At 37.0% G+C, this 21,819-nt stretch overlaps 1 protein-coding gene across 1 annotated transcript; it reads left to right on the forward strand.

Annotated features, from left to right (window-relative positions):
* The first annotated feature begins 1,612 nt into the window (after positions 1-1,612).
* LOC137268437 (uncharacterized) lies at positions 1,613-20,554 on the forward strand. Its single transcript, XM_067803004.1, has 4 exons — positions 1,613-1,655; positions 9,858-9,966; positions 11,936-11,985; positions 18,363-20,554. Exons 1-4 carry the CDS (start codon positions 1,653-1,655, stop codon positions 19,287-19,289), a joined length of 1,089 nt encoding a protein of 362 aa, XP_067659105.1. The 5' UTR covers positions 1,613-1,652; the 3' UTR covers positions 19,290-20,554.
* The last annotated feature ends 1,265 nt before the right edge of the window (positions 20,555-21,819 follow it).

Genomic DNA, 21,819 nt, shown 5'->3' on the forward strand with positions numbered 1-21,819 from the left:
TTTGTTTTTTTTTTTTTGGGGGGGGGGGGGGGGGGGGATTTCGGGTTTTTTTGTCCCTTTTGTTTGTTTTGTTTGTTTTGCTTTGTTTTTCATTTCTTTGCTCCATACAACGATGTGTTTGCAAGATGACGGTGGTTTGTACATAAACACGCCTGAATAAGATGATCTAGTGACTGATATCATGAGCATCAATGTACTCAACTGCGATGCGATGACAAGGATGATAATAAAAATGTTAATCGTGAATTTATATATGTGCAAGGCACATGCTCAAAACGCTAACCCTTAATCTGATCATTATTATCCGGGATGACCCAGCTAGGGTGCCCGTGAGACGCATTGAGGTAAACAGTCACATGACTTAAACAGAAGCAAGTTTGAACAACTTAGGTGAAACATGTATCCCAAGTGCATCGTCGTGGGACAGGACTGAAGTCCTAGAGACTCCGAGGAGTCAAGCTGACAAACACGGTCACCCATGCAAGGACTTTCCGCGTCCAACTTCCACCTTATTTGTGACCGGGGCTCTACGCACAGGACCACACACCATCAACTAAACTGCCGAGACTGACCATCTTATCAGTCGTGAGTCCAACGACAAGTATGCATTCCTTAGCGAATGAGCGTTGCATTCCAGCAATATCAAGGCGGTGACTCCAGAAATGGGCTTCACATCTATACTGTATCTATGTTGGTAGTAGAACCCGGGTTTTCGGACTGAATGCTTCAACCACTTCAACCTCAATGCGCCACAGGTTCTTGAACACAAACCTTCTTCAAACTGGTGAATTTATTTTCACATTTGTGGATATTTGATTCACGCATGTCTCACCCGAGGCGAACCTTTTCACTCCACATGTTTACGTCTGCATTCCTGAGGTATTCACTAAAGCTACGGATCAGGATCACTTCAGTTAAAAGTAATAACTGAACATTCCTGTGCGTGATTTATTAGACGTGGCGAAGTGCTTCATCTTATATGGGCGAGCGAACGCTTTAACCACTAGGCTAAACTATCATAACTGTACACCATTGTGACGCCACATGTCATAATATTTCACAGCCGTATCTTCCACGGGTGAGAAAATATAATCATTGTCATTAGGCCCATCGTTACAATGTTACAAATCTGGGCATTGTTATGAGATCAGATTGTTACCACCATTTGTGCCATCATCACTTACGTCATAAATGACGTAGGATGCTGACAATAGAAACATTTAGGCCGACATTCTTTGTAAATGTATAACTCTGAGTACACGCTGAGAAACAAAGATCTTTATTTATTGAAAATGAGACAGAAGATTCTGATTTTGTTTCACATGGAGTGTTAATTTATATCACAGGCAGTGCTGGGGCAGGGGAAGTAATATGGTTCAGGCACCGTAAGACAGACTTTGGAAACAAAGTGTGCTTAGCACCGTTTCCATAATAAAAGTACCATTAACCGTACAGATGATCAGCAAACGTATGTCACAGAAGCAAAGGAAAGTCAGGTGCCAGCCGTCGGTTCTCGAAAGCCATTTTGATGCCATCACTGCTGTTTAGTCTGAAGCACTTTCATGCAAGGACACGCATAGCTCGGAAAGAAGCTTGACCGTGTAAACACTATCCTCATCCAGCCGGGATGCTGTGAGCGCTGGAAGATGTAAATGGTAAACCATTGTTATTTTCATGCATTCGTCTTTTCGTTTATGTTGAATATCACCGACCATATTTTAAATGTGTTTACAGCGACCCTTCGTTTTATCACTAGTTGCATTCACATCTACTGTGTGCCCCAAATATGACGAAGACAGGTCCTCTTAATCATCACCTCGATCTCTCCGTAAGGTAAAACGTCTTGAGCGAAATCATATGTGGAAATTTGGAAAAAAACCGAATCGGGACCCTGAATTGAAATATGTCTCAATTTGCTTTTGCAATAGGTATCGTGTACCGATCAAATCAAGCGCTCATCACTAATTGTGTCTCTCATAATGTATTATAGACTCTCCGAGTCAATCTATGCGGCTAAAATAACCAAGTATATTATGACCAGATGGAAAAGGTTTGTGCCACTAAGACATGTCAGTGGGTGTTCCAATAATGTTGTTAGCGTTTATATTCCATCAGTTTTGCTTAGTTTTGCAAATTTGCATAATATTTGGACGTGGCATGGTGTGTGTGTGGTGTGTGTGTTTGGGGATTAGGGTGGGGAGTGACACAATTGTACATAAAACTTTGGTGGGGTCATTATTACATTGTTCATGCTTCTCCAGTAGTAATCATCACACACACACACTGTGATATTGTTGAAATATTGCTGAAAGCGGTGTAAAATTAACTCACTCAGATATAGTTTACATTTATCATCTCCCAGTTTATGTGGGTATAACAATTAACACCATCCGTAAGAGTCTTTTCCTATTTGGACCTTCAAAAATGTTGACTATGTCCTCGACAAAGTTGGCATGTAGGTATAGTGGTGAAATGATGATTTTTTTAATTTATTTATTACAAGTGTTTTTATTTCATCATATATTTTTGTTTTTGTATTTAGAGTTTTACATTATCACATTAAATTTTCCTTGCCCTACTTGATGTTATTCTGAATAAGGTATTTTCATATTGCCTATTATTTCACAGTGACCGTGACGTCTGCCAGTCTGTGATTAAAAAATCCTAATGAAGCAAGTCTAGATTTTAATCAGTCTCAGGTTCTCATCCTTTCTCCTTTTCACTTAAAATGGATTATTTGTTTCTTTCAAACTTACATGAACTCAAAGACAAAGTGTTAGTCTATTGGACTGCTAGTACATTTTAATGTTTCCACTATGAATGTTGAAGGTATTTATTTATATAAAAATTATGTATTTTCAGAGATTAAGCATTAATATAAAACCTGTCCTGTTGTTGTTATCTTGGAATGCCTCACACATTAAAAGAAAGCAAAACACTGAGATTTTTATATCTGATATCCATTGAAATTGTGCAGTCTGAGTTAATGAGAACTGATATGAATGTTGCTAATGAGGTAGAGGAGGGTTGCCTCACCCCAGACTTGCACCAGTCTTTATTTAGTATTTAACTGTTTAAATGATAATTTCTAAAAATTATAAACGAAAAGAACACTTTGTCCCGCTAACAAATTGGCATGTTAGACTTACTTCTTTAAGGGATTGAATTACAAAACATCCATGGGAAAAGCATTCAGTACAGCCTTAACACAAGGCTATCTTATCCGCAGCCATATCCTGGCAGTAAGGGTTATAATGACAGAGCCTTGCTGCCAATCTATGTCTATCAACCCTCATGGAGCTTTAAGAAAATATCCAAGTATGGAAAAAGTGCAAAAAAAAAATTTACAATTGTTATTTTTTACAGATTAGAATGAAAATGCAGCAGAGAGGGTTTGGGTGATCCTGGCACTGTTATTATTATTATTATTATTATTATTATAATGTTTGACAGATTAAAGATAATATGCAGCTGAGAGTGTTCAGGGGACCCTGGCACAGTCAGGCTGATAATTCTCATCATTAGTTCAAGGCCCCTGCCCTTTCAACATACGGCCAAGACGGCACATTGGTGCGCGGCTCATTTAACACATCATCCTTTTCCTACTCACTTTAGCATGTACTTCAACATTCATTCTGCTTCCTCTTCCTTCCACATACCACATACCTTTCAACTGGATTTGCATGTCTAGTTTGTAACAAACTCAATTTCATGTTTTCATGAGTGGATGCATTGTCTGTGACTTTCAAGAATGTTAATTGATGGAGATGTACTTCTTTCACCCGCGAGGAAGACCATATTAGTTTAAATGTGCCACCTGGAATTTATGTGCAGCAACAACAATTCCTTTCATCTCAGGTATTTACCTGGGACCCAGGCTGAGTGAACGTAAACAGGAAGAACAAAAGTTATTTCAGTCAAAGGTTGGGTTTTTTCATTTATATATTTTCTTTAATTTGAAGTTTTCTTAGCAGAGACCCAGAAAAGCTTCATATCCTGGTAAAATATGTATAGATGATTTTCAGTTACACATTGGAAAATAATTGTCTGGTATGACATTCGCATTAGCAATAGCTAGGGCTGTGTATTGGTAAATAAACTGTATTCTGGTACCTGTAATGTAATATAATGTGATGTATTGGGATCTGTATACTATAGATTTGACTTTTAGGACATTACTTTTGTAGTAAAATTTGTTGTATGTAAAATATGTTGTTTTGTCAATATGCTCAAATGTGAATGAAAGTATTTGTAAATTTTACCTTAAACCATAGATATAATCACAAACTTCATGTATTTATAACACACAATATTCCAGAACAAAATATTGCAATATATTTTATTCAAAAAGTGTAATGTGGTATACAGGCAATCTTAGGAAGTTTTGCCATTTCCTATTTTGAACCTTTTACTGATATTTGCAGTTGATGTATATTGAATTTCATCTGTGTCATCCCAAAATGAATTTCCAGACTTGGTCAGTGTCATTTTACCATAATTTGTATGAGAGACCATTAAATTATGCAGATGAATACACATATAATTATCAGTACATCAGTAAAGTTGAAAATGTAACAGCCTTGATATTGCTGGAATATTGCTAAACTAAACTCACTCACTTAAATGTAAGCATTACCAGTAGTTTTGTGAAACGCACAAACTGGAACAATTACCAGGTAGGTGGTCTCTGAAAGAAGTACTTCTGATTTAGAATGTTTCATCCTTTCTATTTTTTTTTATTAATTTACATTACCCATTTCTATTTTCTAAAGCCTCATTTATCTTGTATGGATCAGACAGTGCTTCCTGGATCATCACTGTGTTTGTCAAGTATGTTTGAGTGAAAGTATGTACATTCTTGACTCCTTTTTAAACACTTTTGTTGTTGGGGGTTCGGCGTAACAACATTATGACTGAAGTTTTTGTTTGTCATGACCCAGGTTCTAGTCCCCAATATACCTGCAGTGTGTGAAGCCCATTGCTGGTGTCCCTTACCATCATACAAGTAGTATCTTGCAAAATGCAACTTGAAAAAACACTCACTCACTTAAACACTCACTAAAACACTCACTCACTCACTGTCCAATTTTGTTGAAAAATGTTGAAAAAAATCATTTCTGTATCAAGTAAAACCACTGTATTCACTGTAAATCATTAAATAAACCATTAATGAAGCATTCCAGTTGTTACACATTGTAGAAGAAATCGCTTGTCTTTGTCAGGGTTAGCCTTTAGATGATTGGATCATTCTTTACACAGCCTTCCCATGGAAAACTGAAGTTTGACAACAGGTGTTTTCAGTTTAAGAGTGTGGACATTCCACCAACTTGTCACCAACACCAATTTCAGCGTTATCAAACTGTTGGCAAGAAACAGGATCAGTCTCTATTGTCACCAAATTTTGTGTTATCTTTCGGTGTTATCAAACTTGAATTTGATGTCAAACTGGTGTTGTTCAGAAACGTTACCAATCACAGTTAACAAAATTGTCACATGACTGCACCGATAGAGCCATTGCGCTCAAATGACATGAGAAGTTTGACAATTTTTAAAAATTTCAACAGTATGTGTTGTCACACTTCAGTTTGCTTTGTGAAGGCTGCTCAATAGCTATAATCCTGTGTGTAAGGCAGTCTGTATGTTTGTCTGTGTTTCCTGTCTCCTGCAGACCTTCAAATAACATTCCAACATGAAATACTAACACATTTACTTATCTCAATTTTACCTCCTATAGTGGAGATTTGTGTCCTTATGTGTTCAGGAAAATAATCTTGAACAGTTACATAAAAAGACACCCAAGATCAGATCATTCTTCATATATGAAAACAATATCTCTGAAGCAGAGCGTTTCATCATTCTTCATCTATGAAAACAATATCTCTGAAGCAGAGTGTTTCACTCAACATAATAATTATTTTAAGACAATTGCCAAGTGATCTGAATTATGTAAATGTTTCCAAAGTTACCTTGCACAGTTAGTTAAGAATGTTTTGTTCTACTTGTTATCTACTTCTTCGAGCTGCCAGGGAGATGAGGAAGCCTACTACCAGGGAGGTAGGGTAGGTTACTACCAGGGAGGTGGGGTAGCCTACTACCAGGGAGGTAGGGTAGGTTACTACCAGGGAGGTGGGGTAGCCTACTACCAGGGAGGTAGGGTAGGTTACTACAAGGCAGATGGGGTAGTCTACTACCAGGGAGGTAGGGTAGGCTACTACCAGGGAGGTGGGGTAGTCTACTACTAGGGAGGTAGGGCAGCCTACTACCAGGGAGGTGGGGTAGCCTACTACCAGGCAGGTGGGGTAGTCTACTACTAGGGAGGTAGGGTAGGTTACTACCAGGGACACCAAATGTGGACTTCTCACATTGTACCCATGGGGAATCAAACCTGAGTACTGAGCATGGTCCAACACTTTAACCAGTAGGCTACTTCACCATCCTGGGACAGGGGATACTGGAACAGGGTTTACAATGGGGACAAATTTGATTAAAACTGTTTAATTTGGAGCACAGATATTTTAATCCTAAAATTTGTGTTATACTCATTGTTTTACAGAGTTATGGGCTTGCTTGAGTGTTTCGACTTGATGCATATAGTGTAAAATATGTTTTCTCAATATCTATCCATTTTAGAGAACTGAGATGTTATGCACTGCCAATATTGTTCACAATTTGAAATGAGTTCCCAAACTGGGATCATAGGTTTGTCATTTTACAGAGTTATGGAACTTCCTACATGCTTTTTAATGGTGTGAAATGGGGTCAAGTCTCACTGCATCACTGCATTTTCATGAAAGTTTGCAAGCTTATTGTTGAGGTAGTTATTCAGTCTCAGTTCAGAAAGAAGTGCCATAAAGGAAGTGCCATAAATCATTTCTGTCTAGAGGTACTTGCCCTGCCTCATTTTAGGGGCAAACAGTTATAAACATCATATCTAAATGGGGTAAGTATTGTCAAAAATTACTGAAGTTGTATGATATTCCTCAAAATTGGAAATCCTCTGAAAACAGAAATAAATTATAGGATATGTACTTTTTCTGGGCATCATTTCAAATTTAATCATTTGTGCCAATGGCATAGTCACCCTTACGGCTTTTTGTGACTTTCTTTTCATTCAACATTTACATCCATATTTCTCATAGCTATACGGTCATGATGTTGTTGATGTTGTTTCAGCTGTTGTGATGTGGTTTCAGCCATTGATGATGAGGTTTCAGCTGGTAATGATGTGATTTCAGTTGTTGATGATGTTGTTTCTGCAGTTAGTGATGTTGCAGTTTCTGCTGTTGATCATGATTTGGTTTCAGTTGTCAATGATGTTGTTGTGTCAGCAGTTGATGATGTAGTGGTTTCAGCTGTGATTATGCAGCTTCAGCTATTAATGATGTTTTCGTCACAGCTGTTGTGTTTTTATTCCCCCTGCACGTAATGTGGAGGGATATAGTCCGTCCATAATCATTTTGTTTCCGGAACATAACTCAGAAACTGTTCAATATCATTTTACCAAATTACCAAACTTGATAGATATAGTAATATCAGCCTATGGTTGTGCCTTTTGCTATTTACAGATTTTTGGCATTTATATTTTTTTTGTTTTTCCATGGAGCATTTTGGTGTTAGTCTTATGGTGGGGTGGACTTCATTTCCAGAGCAGAACTCAAAAACTGTTCAATATTTTTCTGCAAAACTTAGTAGATATATCAGTCAGAACCTAAATTGGTGCCTTTTGCTGTGTACAAGTTTTTGTGATGTATTATTTTCTCGGTTTCCATGGAAACGTTTCGGACATAGTCTCAAAATGGAGGGATGGGCTTTGTTTCTGGAGCAGAACTCAAAAACCATTCAATATTTTTCTGCAAAACTTGGTAGATATATCAATCTGAACATATAGTGGTGCCTTTTGGTAGTTACAGGTTTTTGTGAATTATTGTTTTCATGGTTTTCATGGAAATGTTTCAGACATATTCTCAAAAGTGAGAGGTGTGTTTCGTTTCGAACTCAAAAAACGTTCAATATTTTTCTGCAAAACTTGGTAGATATATCAATCAGAACCTAAGGTGGTGCCTTTTGCTATGTACGGGTTTTTGTGATTTATTATTTTCTTGGTTTCCATGGAAACGTTTCGGACATTTGGCTTCATTTCCAGGGTAGAACTCAAAAACCGTTCAATGTTTTTCTGCAAAACTTGGTAGATATATCAGTTAGAACCTGAAGTGGTGCCTTTTGCTATGTACAGGATACACTGATGTATTATTTTCTCGGTTTCCTTGGAAACGTTTTGGAAACCTAGTCTGAAAAGTGAGAGGTGTGTTTTGTTTCTGGAGCAGAACTCAAAAACATCTTAATATCTGTCTGTAAAACTTAGCAGATATGTGTTGCAGACCCCAAAGTGGTGCCTTTTGCTCTCTACAGGCTTTTGTGATATATTATTTTCTTGGTTTCCATGGAAACGTTTTGGAGTTAGTTTCAAAATCGAGGGATGGGCTTCATTCCCGGAGCTGAACTCAAAAACCATTCAATGTTTTTCTGCAAAAGGTGGTAGATATATCAATCAGAACCTATCGTGGTGCCTTTTGCTATGTAAAGGATCTTGTGATTTATTATTTTCTTGGTTTCCATAGAAACATTTTGGACCTAGTCTGAAAAGTGAGAGGTGTGTTTCATTTCCAGAGCAGAACTCAAAAACTTCTTAACATCTGTTAGTAAAACTTTCTAGATATGTGTGGCAGACCCCAAAGTGGTGCCTTTTGGTTTTTAAAGGTTTTTGTGATGTATTATTTTCTTGGTTTCCATGGAAACGTTTCAGACTTAGTCTCAAAATGGAGGGTGGGCTTCGTTCCCAGAGCACAACTTGAAAACCATTTCATATCTGTCAACAGATCTTGGCAGATATATGATACAGATCTTGAAATTGTGACTTTGCAGGTTACAGATATATGGCATTTATAATTTTCATGAATTCCATGGAAACAATTCAAACTTAGTCAAAAAAAACAATGAGCAACTCTCACATTATTTGTCCTTTCAAACATGTAGGGGCCGGGGGGATATGTCATTTTCTGATGACTCTTGTTTTCATCTGTTGACAATGTTGTGGTTTCAACCATTGATGATGTTTCAGCCATTGATGATGTTGTAGTTTCAGCCATTGATGATGTTTCAGCCATTGAAGATGTTGTGGTTTCAGCTGTTGGGGATATTTCAGCTGTTGACAGTGTTCGTTCAGCCATTGATGATGTTGTGGTTTCAGCTGTTGATGATCTTTCAGCTGCTGACAGTGTTTGTTCAGCCATTGATGATGTTGTGGTTTTAGGCTGTTGATAATGTTTCAGCTGTTGACAGTGTTCGTTCAGCCATTGATGATGTTTCAGCCATTGATGATGTTGTGGTTTCAGCCATTGATGATGTTGTGGTTTCTGCTGTTGGGGATATTTCAGCTGTTGACAGTGCTCGTTCAGCCATTGATGATGTTGTGGTTTCAGCTGTTGATAATGTTTCAGCTGTTGACAGTGTTTGTTCAGCCATTGATGATGTTGTGGTTTCAGCTGTTGGGGATATTTCAACTGTTGACAGTGTTTGTTCAGCCATTTATGATGTTGTGGTTTCAGCTGTTGATGATGTTTCAGCTGTTGACAGTGTTTGTTCAGCCATTTGTGATGTTGTGGTTTCTGCTGTTGGGGATATTTCAGCTGTTGACAGTGTTTGTTCAGTCACTGATGATGTTGTGGTTTCAGCTGTTGATGATGTTTCAGCTGTTGACAGTGTTTGTTCAGCCATTGATGATGTTGTGGTTTCATCTGTTGATGTTGTTTCAACTGTTGACAGTGTTTTTTCAGACATTGATGATGTTGTCGTTTCAGCTGTTGATGATGTTCGGGGCCCGAGGGGACTGGCTGAAAGAATGGCAGCACTATCTGAAGGGACTTGTGCTTTTCGTGGGCATCCTGTACACTTCCTATGTCCTATTTTGTAAGTCAGACTTTATTTACTTTTCGCTGTTGTTTATTTGTACTCAGCCACATTTCAGCAATGACATTGATTGACATAAGTGGAATATAATGACATGCATCAATCAGTCAGCAAGGCTGACCACCTGATCCAGTTGTCTTGGGTTATTGATGATCAGATTTACCATTGAGTATAGGGCAGTAGGGTAACCTTGTGATTAAAAGCCTTCACACAGGCTCAGATTCGATTCCCCACATGGGTACAAGATATGAAGCCCAAGTCTAGTGTCCCCTGCCATGATATTGTTGGAGTATTGCAAAGTCTGGTGTAAAACTAAACTTCCTCACTCAACACTTTGATCTTTAATTTGTGACATAACCCCCCATATATTTAAATTGAGTTGGACGTTAGATTTTGACAAAAAGAGTTTGTTTGAAAGAAAACACAGAAGTTAGTTAATCATATACTGAGGGAAACAGATAATGGAACACCACTACATTTCAATATTCCTCTCTTTATTCTCAGATTTTCACCTACAGGGCAATACAAGGCTTGTGAAGAAACTTCGAAAACAATAAAGCAACACTTGTGCCTTCATGTGTTCCCTTATTTGTTTCCATCAGTTTTTATTGGCTAGGTTTCTTAGGATTTTACAGGTTTTTAAACTTTTTTATAATCTAACATGTCTAAACCTCCCTCCCTCCCCACCTTAATAGAGATTGATTTAGGCCAAGTGTTGTTTCATTCTGTTCTTCACAACATTGTCACAAGGGCAGGCAGACTGAGCAAACATGAAGTCACCCAAGTCACACTACCTGCTCCTTCATGAAAATATGCTGTGTTAGTGACTAGACCAATTGATTGCCATGAAAGGCAACTAGAATCAGTATGTGAGGGTTTCGGAACTGTATTTACTGCGGTTGATAATAAAACACTGAACGAATGAGTAAGTTAGGTTTTACAACACTTCTAGCAATACCCCAGCAATATCATGGCAGGAACACCAGAAATGGGCTTCAAACATTGTAGCCATATATGGAGAATCGAACTGGTGCCTTTGCATGACAAGTGAACCACTTATAGTCAGCTACCCCACCTCCCCATTGGCCAGATGAAGTAATGTATATTAGTTTGCATATTACCCAGAATGCAGTGTTTAGGTTTTGTCAAAGATAAGAGAAATACTGCCTCCGAGGAGATGCACAAAAATACCTGCTGTCCATTAGTAGTTATGAGTGTCTGTAATTTTACTCATCCATTATAGACACTGTCAGCATAATCAGTGATTCATAACCGCCTCTGCAGTAATTAGCTGAACATACACTACACTACATCATCTCAATGCTTTACCAGGCCCTCATATTACCAGCGTGGACTTTCAACATTTATTGGTGGAGGCCTCAGGCCATATTTTAGGGCTTTTACCCATGCATGTTGTGAAGTGAACAAAACAAATGATGCTTTGCAATAATTTAAACCAAGATCACACCCATTTATGACCATGATCTGTAGTGTGTGACTATGGTTTTATGCTGCTTTTATCAATATTCCAGCAATATCATCACTGGTGACACCAGACATGGGCTTCACACACATGATCTGTAGGTTTTGTGATTGATATTTTTCCTCAGCAGGCTAATTATGACATGCTCTTTAAAATTTGTCATACAGTAGAACCTGCCTAAACCAGCACTCTTTGGGACTGAAGAAATAATCCGGTTTACAACAATGTGGTGGATTGTACAGCTGAGGATAAATGTACAAGGCATGGATGGGCTTGAGATTTTATGCCACTGTTGCTAACTTGCCAGACTGGACAGATGCCAGTTTTGACAGCTTCCACTGTAATTAATTTCCAGGATTTAGAGTGAAAATTCCTTGTCTAAGGCTGTATTTTAACACTTTTAAGCTTGCCCCTTCTTAATTAATCCTGTTTTCACAATAGTCTGGGTAATGTGCAATCTATTGATGATACTGGTTTTGTTTTCAGTTGCTTACCTCCGCGTCAGCGCAAGTTCTTGGGATGCTCGCCCCACACCAGTGAGTAATGTGACATGTTGGTTCACTCAGAGGTAGAGTAAGCCAAGTATTCTCTTATCCCAGACTATCAACAGCGCGAAGAGCCATAGCTGCACAGGTGCCTCTCCGTCCTCCCTTCCTCTTTTTTGTCCAGAATGTTTATTAAAGGACCACTAAACTCAATTTTTTGGTACCCTTTTTATTACTGCATATGAAAGACTTTTGGTTAGTCATAAACGAAACACCATTTTTTTAAAAAAAAACTTGTGGTTAATTAATACCAAGCGCTTAAAAGTTGCTAAAAAGCCGTCTGCTTCTCTCTCGCCCGCAAATGAAACCGCAGACAGGTTACGTAATCCTGTTGCCAGAGCCCTACAGTGACGTAATAGAAGGAACAATTTCTCGTTAAATGTATAGACAATGTGTAGGAAGCGCGTCATTTTGCTGATTTCTCGACGTCACCAAAGACATGCCGAATTGTTGTGTTGCCGTCAATTGTTCCTTCTTTCTTTTAAACATATTTATTCCAGAGAATGGATTGGGTACAAGTTATCCCAACTTAGTGAAACCCGCTCCTATATACATTGTACAATGCTTACATGCATGAAGTGAAACAAACTATGTACAGGAATAGAAATTGTTCCTTGGGGTCGGGTGATGGTGTCACTATGCACAGATTTCCACCAGACTTTGTAGTTTGTGCTTAAATTGGCTGTTAGTGTGTGCGAAGTGAGCTTTGTGGAAGCCTGTGGTATATACTAAATCAGATGGTTTGCCCCCAACCACGCTTCGGGGATAGAAAATGGAGTTCAAGTTTCATCGAGTCTATAAAATCAAGACTGCTTACTACACATTGCTGACCGAAAGGATTTTGCATGGATATGACGCTTTCTTCCTCGGAAACGAGGTTGTGGTCGAAGTGACAATATTATCGTAAGTAATATTATATTGACCCTTATATTGACCGATTCCAAGACCGATTCCAATGTTATAAGCAATGTCATGTAAAATCCTAATGTCCATCAAGAAAATACATATTTTACTACCAGTAGAAAGTAATTTTGATTTTGTAAGTCAGTGAAAACAAACTTAAATAACATTCATCCTCAGACAGGGCGCCACCATTTTTGAAAATCGTGATGTCACGGGCTAAAGTCCGTTAGAATTTTTGAAATTATGATTTGTTCTTATCAAGTTAGAAAATCAAAACTATTTTTTACTGGTAGTTAAATATGCATTTGAATCATGACCAAAAGGATTTTGCATGACACAACTTTTAACATAAGGACTTTTTCCAAGGAAGCAAGGTGGGGGTCAACGTGACATTTATATTGCAGTGTTATATAGACCTCCACCTCACTTCCAAGAGTGAAATTGTTATGTTATAAGCAATGTCATGCAAAATCCTATTGTCCATCAATAAAATACATATTTTACTACTAGTAGAAAGTAATTGTCCCTTTTTAAGTCGGTGAAAACAAACTTATATAGCATTCATCCCAAGACAGCGTGCCGCCATTTTTGAAAATCGTGAAGTCAAATCCATTTGAATTAATGAGATTATGTATGGTTGGTTCTCATCAAGTTAGAAAATCAAAACTACATAAATATGTATTTGAATCATTACCGAAAGGAGTTTGCATGACACAACCTGTAACATAATATAAGCGAGGTCGGGGTCGAAGTGAAAATACTGCGCGATAAATTTCTTCTCTTGCTAAATTTACTTGGTTTGTAACGTTCACTCACCAGTATGTAGACACTTGTCAGTATACATCTTTATACTTGGTCTCATAATCCTAATTACTTTATAATCATACTTGCATGCATTTGCTTGCAACTTAATAAAAAGAAGCGATCTGCGAATGTATAACAGGAATGTAATATGCAGACATTTCATAGTTTTCCTATATGAATCATAATTCGCATGCACGCCCTAGTGTGCCCTAGTTGCATCATTACAATTAACGATGAAAACAATGATTCTGTTGAAAGCTACGACAACGTATTAAAAACAAAAATGCAAATATTAATATTAAAGTTATAGGAGCAATGTCAGGCTATTACTTTCTTCGAGGAATGTATCCATCAATATCCACAAAAACAAGTGATATTATAATTCATCTGCAGATTTCCCAAGTGATGTGTCTTTTAACAGTCTAATATACGAAAACGTGATGTATCGTCTCAGGTTTTTCACATTGCTGTATAGTTTCATTGGTTACCCAAGATGGCACACCTGGCAACTAATTGCATAATGTGCGTCATTCTTTTAAAAAGGTTATTTAGTTATGAGCAATCAATCGATGTATTGGCGGTTAATCCTTTGAAAGAAGGGTGTTGTTTTACATAGACTCAGATACAACAGAGTGTATTCAGTATAGATTAGTAAATGTACATACATAAACACTACCTCTTGACAACTCCCCCATTTTAATCCCCATAAAACTAATTAATCAATCAGCGTGTTATTGGTTAATCCTTTGATCGATACAGACAAAAGAAATGCCAGATGGGGGCCTTTGTCGGGTAATCTAAGTGGCGTTACCACTAATTATACCTGTTATAACTTCATTAACTGAGCATCAAGTAAATAATGACAATTAATGTGTAGGTTTACACCACCTAACACGGATTACAACCAAGCAACACCAAGTGATTTTGACAGAATCGTCTATGAAAACAAGGGTTGTAACTCGAAAACTAGGTAAAGCAGGAGACAAAACTAAATGATAGTAGATTGTGAGAACATATAGCTTTCATTTTTCTCAACAGCTTTCGCGATTTCAGGTTTGTACAAACATGTAAACGAAATAGTTTAACCCCTGAAATGTAGATGATTACTGCACAGACCCCCATTTCTATACCCACTATTACGTCATGGAGACGCGCCGCTCTGATTGGTTGAAATTTCGTTTGAGGTTGAGAATTGTGCACGGTTGACAAAAAGGTCGATTTAAGGTAATTAGAGATCAAAATGAGCAGTTTTAATGACGGGGTTTCATTTATAACGATGTCAGCAAGTGATCAACCCAACTTGTTTTCGGTGTTTCATTTAATGTTCGTACCCCTTTGTAATTCAGACCAATAATAACTATCTGAAACTATGATCATTTGTAAAACAGGAGGTGAATCAAATTCTGAAATATTATGCACAATTGGCAAGGTAAAATTATGAAAATTCGCAGTCTTAATTTCAATTTGTTCCAGTTATTTTTGTTGTTGTTTAAAGTGAAATTCATCGGTACGTTTTCACTGCAAAGGGACTATAGACGATACGTCAAATAGTCAGTGAACCTTGATCATGGTTGAATTGCGGAAAAACTCATGTGCTGGAGGATATTTAGACAGATCAGTCATTAATTGGTGCTGCTTTAGATATCTTGTAAAGTTTGAACTTAAAGAATAAAATGTATAAAACAGAACTTATGTTTTTTAGACTTCTTAGTGTGAATACATTTGGTTTTAAACTGAAGACTAATCATATATTGAGTAACACTACACTTGTCACATGTCCCTAGTTAGGGCAACGGCAATGGTGAATACTGTTTTGAGTACTGATTTTGAGCAATCTTCATATCACTTCATGAGGTAGTTCTGAATTGTCACATAAATGGAACCTGGTAATTACCAAAGTGCCCGGGTATTGCTTGCTGCGCTGTTTTTTTCTGTCTACAGTGCTTATTTGCGGGTGAAACAGGGATTTAGTACCCAAGTACTCGTGAGAGCCCTAATTGCTACATACTGTTGTGACTAGCTTGTACTAATACTATTGGAGTAGTTTTATTTCTCCTTAAATTGCCTCGTTTGAAGTGATTTCCCATATGAAATAAATACAAGCTGAAGTAGTTTCAGTGCAAGTCTGCACGAGAACATAATCCGATAATGTATTATGTGCTGATCATTTATCTATGAAAGTCAATTACTAAACTATTGATAATCACACATACTATCCATGCATCGATAGTCAATTACTAAACTATTGATAATCACACATACATCCATGCATCGATAGTCAATTACTAAACTATTGATAATCACACATACTATCCATGCATCGATAGTCAATTACTAAACTATTGATAATCACACATACTATCCATGCATCGATAGTCAATTACTAAACTATTGATAATCACACATACTATCCATGCATCGATAGTCAATTACTAAACTATTGATAATCACACATACTATCCATGCATCGATAGTCAGTTACTAAACTATTGATAATCACACATACTATCCATGCATCGAAAGTCAATTACTAAACTATTGATAATCACACATACTATCCATGCATCGATAGTCAATTACTAAACTATTGATAACCACACATACTATCCATGCATCGATAGTCAATTACTAAACTATTGATAATCACACATACATCCATGCATCGATAGTCAAGTACTAAACTATTGATAATCACACATACTATCCATGCATCGATAGTCAATTACTAAACTATTGATAATCACACATACTATCCATGCATCGATAGTCAATTACTAAACTATTGATAATCACACATACTATCCATGCATCGATAGTCAATTACTAAACTATTGATAACCACACATACTATCCATGCATCGATAGTCAGTTACTAAACTATTGATAATCACACATACTATCCATGCATCGATAGTCAATTACTAAACTATTGATAATCACACATACTGTCCATGCATCGATAGTTTTCATTTCCACCATCGATTGATTGCTATTGGAGACTCAACAGTTGGAATCCATCGATAGTTGGATGCACCATTACATCACTTGTCATTACTACTGTTTGTTGGACATTTAATGAGAAGATGATCTACTCCTCTAATGATTGTCACTGAATACTTATGTTAAGCTGATAATTTATTCTTTGTATATTTTAGTTTTCAGGAAACATACTGAGGTGATGATTTCATAACATTGGGTGTTATGAGCTTTCTGTTTTTTAATTGCTAATCAAATTAACAAGTGCAGCACATGTCATGATACTCCAAATGTTTCGAATAAGAAAAAATCGATTAAAGTTTTTATATACCATGGGTATGTCTTCTCATGGGTTCAGATTTCTGTTTCCTCAGTTTCACAAAATTTTGTCTTGTTGATATTGTTACTGTTAAAAATTTACCGCGACAAAAGGTGTAAGAAATCCCCTCAGAACCAGCAAAGTATAACACTGACAAGTGTAAAATTTTCAGTAATGTGTCCGGAACAAAGGGCAAGACACAAAGATTCACAACAGAGGTTTCATGTACAATGCAACTGAGTCAAATCTAAAGTTATGGGTCACAAATATAACATCAGCTCACCAAAGTCTTGATTTAAGAGTGAGAAACAGTTATACTGAATGTAAAACAGTGAACAGTCATGTAGGTCAAGTGTTGACAAAGGCAGGCAGTTTGGTGTACACCAGTTATGCATGTGTGTGCCCATGTTGTCAGCACATCCAGCCTTTATATACACAGTCACTGATTCTTAAATATTCGAGCACATGTGCCACCATCGCCGTTAACATAAAATTTTCTTGGCCAGCCTTGTGTTTATCTCAGTCAAACATTCTCAAAGGGAGGTAACTATAGAGAACTACCCTAAAGGCCTGCCACTAAAATACTAATACCACTCAACATTTATGATATGAAACGAGACCCACAATAACTATCACCCAAAACTACAGTTTACAGAAAAATACACTCTGGTAACAATATCAACAGTGATTGTTATCATATATAAATGAAAATAACATGTATGCCCACATTAGGGGTGGGTAAAATTGTTATTAGATACTATTCTCAACAAGCATGCTTATGTTTTACATTGTACATCCAAGAGAGCAACTTTTTGTCTTGTGGTCTGATTAGGAGACCTCCACAACTCTTGGCTACATGTTGAGTACTTCTATTTGCCTTTCAAACAGTTCAGCCCAGTTGTACCATTTTGCTACTGATTTTACTGGTCAAGCAGGGCTCTAGGTAATGGCTGTCTCAGCGTGTAAGGATACGAAATATATTAGGTAGAAAATAACTGGGAGTATGCAGCAGATATGCACCACAGCAATGATGTGTAGTTTTGGAATCATTTGCAGATGTATTTATCTGAGAAAGTATTGTGTTGTTGTTTATTGACCTGTTTACACAAGAGTAGCAATGATGTGGTGCATATATGAATTGAAACACAAGATTGCTGATACTCTGCTGCATTACATTCAGTACTCTAAATGTATTCGTAATTTTCCAGTACTCCTATAGTATCTGGAGCCCTGTTCAAGTTAGGACCTTAATTTATCTATGAGAGAGGCTTATCTCCTGTAATATTCTGTATATGATATGACAATGTTTGTCTTGCTGTTAAACATCTGTTACAAATTTCATGTAGTCTTCATATCTGTCTTGTAGATATCAGAATTTATGTGGCGAGGAGATGCCGGCCTGGAGGATGTCCACAGTCACGTGATGGAGGGGCATCTGTCAGATGACGTCACCATCATCACAGCATACTTCAACCTTGGCAAATTCACTAAAGGCATAAGGTACAGCTACACTCCTCGCCTTTACACTCAGTGGATGCAGGTATTTGCCCGTCTCAACAACCCTCTTGTTGTTTTCACAGACAGTCAGGATGTTTACGACCATTTTGTTAAACTCCGACAAACCTTTTCTTCAAACCAGTCCAAAATAATCTTGCTTGAAAGAAGAAAACTGTGGTCATTTTCTCTTGCTAGGGAAATCAGAGACATCTATCGCCAACAACACTACCCAAAATATCACCCAAACACAGTAAATGAGAACTATTCCTGCGTCATGCATGCCAAGTTTGAGTTAGTGAACAAAGTCATAAGAGAACGGCTGTACAAAACAAAATATCTCAGCTGGTTAGACATAGGTTTATTTCGTGACATTGCTGATGAAGGCACTGAATTCCACATCCAAACACCACCATTTTGGGATGAAAACAAAGTTGCCTACAGTGAGGTCAATGATTTTGATGCAACCTTGACCCCTGTACAGGTCATATTGCAGAATCAGGTATGGGTTTGTGGTGCAATGTTTCTCGGTAGGCCAGAGGTTCTGTATATGTATACCAAAGACTACATGAAGGCGGTCCGAATGCTGCTTGACCAATCGTTAATGAACACTGACCAGCAGGTTATCTACTCAATGTACTTGCCATCGTTTAATTTCAAGCCTCACGTGGACATTCAGACGTACACGACTCACAGCAGTGGGGATTGGTTCTATCTGGGATATCTCATCAAGGATCTCTCAGACAAGAAGAAACGCGAAATGATGCCATTGGTTCGGTTCTACTTGTCGTATCTGTGATATATTTTATATTTCCATAGTAAGTTGAAGTGAACATAGATTTATACTGACTATTTTCGTGTTAATTTCTATCCTGCTCCGGTTTCCTGGGTTTGTACACAACAAGGGCAGGTAACTCTTTTGAAGCTTTGATCAGATCAAGATCATCTAGTATTCTCCCTTGTTATTCCCAATGCCATGATGCTCCTAGAGGCTAGTTACTCAGTTTGTGAATGGCTTCTCTATTAGTGGTTTGTCATTATTATAAGAATGTTTGCAAACTTCATCTGACTAAAAGCAGTAGTAAAAAATCTATAATTAATTACTGACGTTTAAGAAAACTTGAAACATTTAACATACTTAGAATTGCTTAAATTACAGTCAATCATTACTCATCTCATGCTATTATCTTGACATAATTTCTATTTTTAAAACATGATTTTATCAAGAAATATGCCTTAATTTCCATCAACGAAATGCCTTCATAGCTTGTGAAGGATGACAACATTTTGTTAACTTGTCTAATTGAAACATTCAACTCCACTTTTTATAATTATTATGTAAGTAAATCAGAGTTGGTATATAGCTTTCTGGAAATGACACCAAATAGAAAACAACAGTACTACAATTTGGCAACACAGTTTTTTCTGTGCTAGTCTGTGTCCCTACAGCACTCCCCAAACATCCTTTACCCCTGTGACATCATCTCCCATCTCACTTGAATTTTTTTCAAATTAAATGGCTTTATTTGTTCCTGTCAAAAATATATTTATATATTCAGGGACTAAACATTAGTCAGGAGGTGAGCATTTTCCCTTTTGAAAGCTGACGACTCTGATTTTGATTGGCTATCATATTTTCTTGACAGCTAATTATGTATAGGTAAAAGCGAAAAGGATTTGAAAATTCTGAGGATTAATTTTGTGGATTAGGATTTATGACAATAAAGTAATAGAGTAGGTGTTCTTAGAATTATTATCATTCAATATATATTTTGATTGTTGTTTGTTATGAATCCTGGTGGGTCAGATATTGTTTTCTATGCTTGTCAGCATCATAAATATCCATGTCCATTGACTGACACAGCATGATGTAACTGCAATACTCACTGTGTTTATATGACTGACTTATAATTGTGTATGGAATACGTCATTAAGGTCCCACCAAATTAAGTAAGTAAGTACAATAACACAAATCTAAATTTGGTCAAAATAACTTTCTAGATTGTCCTCAACAAAAACATGATATAAGTTCTGCATTAGTCTTTGTTTATTGAAATATGTCAATATGACTTGATAAAAAAAATATAACGTTCTGATACAACTTGCACACCCTCAAATTTTTGAAGGACGTATTTGAGGTTAAAAGAGATAACTTAAGCAGGGGTTCAAAATATTGTTTAAAAGCTACTTGTCACAGGGCAAGTGACTTAAAGAAAGTAACTTGTCCTGACTAATTTTCCACTTCTCCTGATTACATTACATAATCAAGAGTGATAAATAGCAAAGTGAGATAACCCTCCTTTATCATTATTGTGAAATGTATTAGCTACATTTTGAGCAGATATGAAATGAAATCCAGGTTTGTTTGCAGTTTGAAACCATAGGTGGAAACTATCTAGTAGCCCATGGACAAGTAAGATATCATAACTTGCCTGCCCGATATGAAATCTGACACGTCCCGGGATCAGGCGATGGGATTTTTTAACCTCTGTTAAGTAATTTAAATTGTAGACAACAGCTACTGTTTGAGATTCAAACTAGAAATCAATAAATGATATTTTCTAAAAAAATAATACTGTAGTTATTGGGGATGATAAAGCTGTCGGTCATAAGGACCTGCAGAAAACAACCTTGGGGTAACAGTGGTTTTCAGTCAGATTCAGGCCCAAGGACAGATTTTAATTTCCCACTCTATCTGGAATGTTGCTAAAAGTGGTGTAAAACTGTATTCACTTTATGTCATTGTCTGAAACATGTCACTGGTACCCAGGGGCTGTATGTATTCACGCCAGCGGAGGAATTAAGTATATACAAATCTGGGAAAAACTGACCTTGCCTGAAATACACCAACATCAATTTTGACATCTTCTGTCTGAGAAAATAATCTCAACTTAAAGAAATCAGTATATATATTTTTATAGAAAGCATGACTTGAGGTATGTCTTAAGCATGTTAAAGTAATGTTCTATCATAAAAGAATGTATAAAATTTAATAAAACTTAAACAGTAATTTACTCAAGTAGTGCATTTTACATGTAAATGTTCAGAATTAGAGTAGCCTTATCAGCAAATGCATCCTGTTTTAAGTTTGATGTATAAGTTGTTGTGCTGTTTTGATATCTAGACCGTCCAATGTTGTGTATTTTCTAATCAGTATTCAGCAAGTGTGAATTCATCATGAGATGAATACCATCAAAGTCCATCACTCTTGAAAGTTTTGTAATTTGAGTCTTCCTGTGTGTGGGTGTCAATTCTAAGTAATGTGTTTCAGAGTGAGAATATAAGATGGCTTTCTCCTCAATGTTTACGAGAAGCAGTCTGCTGATTAA

Source organism: Haliotis asinina, chromosome 16 (genome assembly GCF_037392515.1).
Source record: "Haliotis asinina isolate JCU_RB_2024 chromosome 16, JCU_Hal_asi_v2, whole genome shotgun sequence".
Classification (NCBI taxonomy): domain Eukaryota; kingdom Metazoa; phylum Mollusca; class Gastropoda; order Lepetellida; family Haliotidae; genus Haliotis; species Haliotis asinina.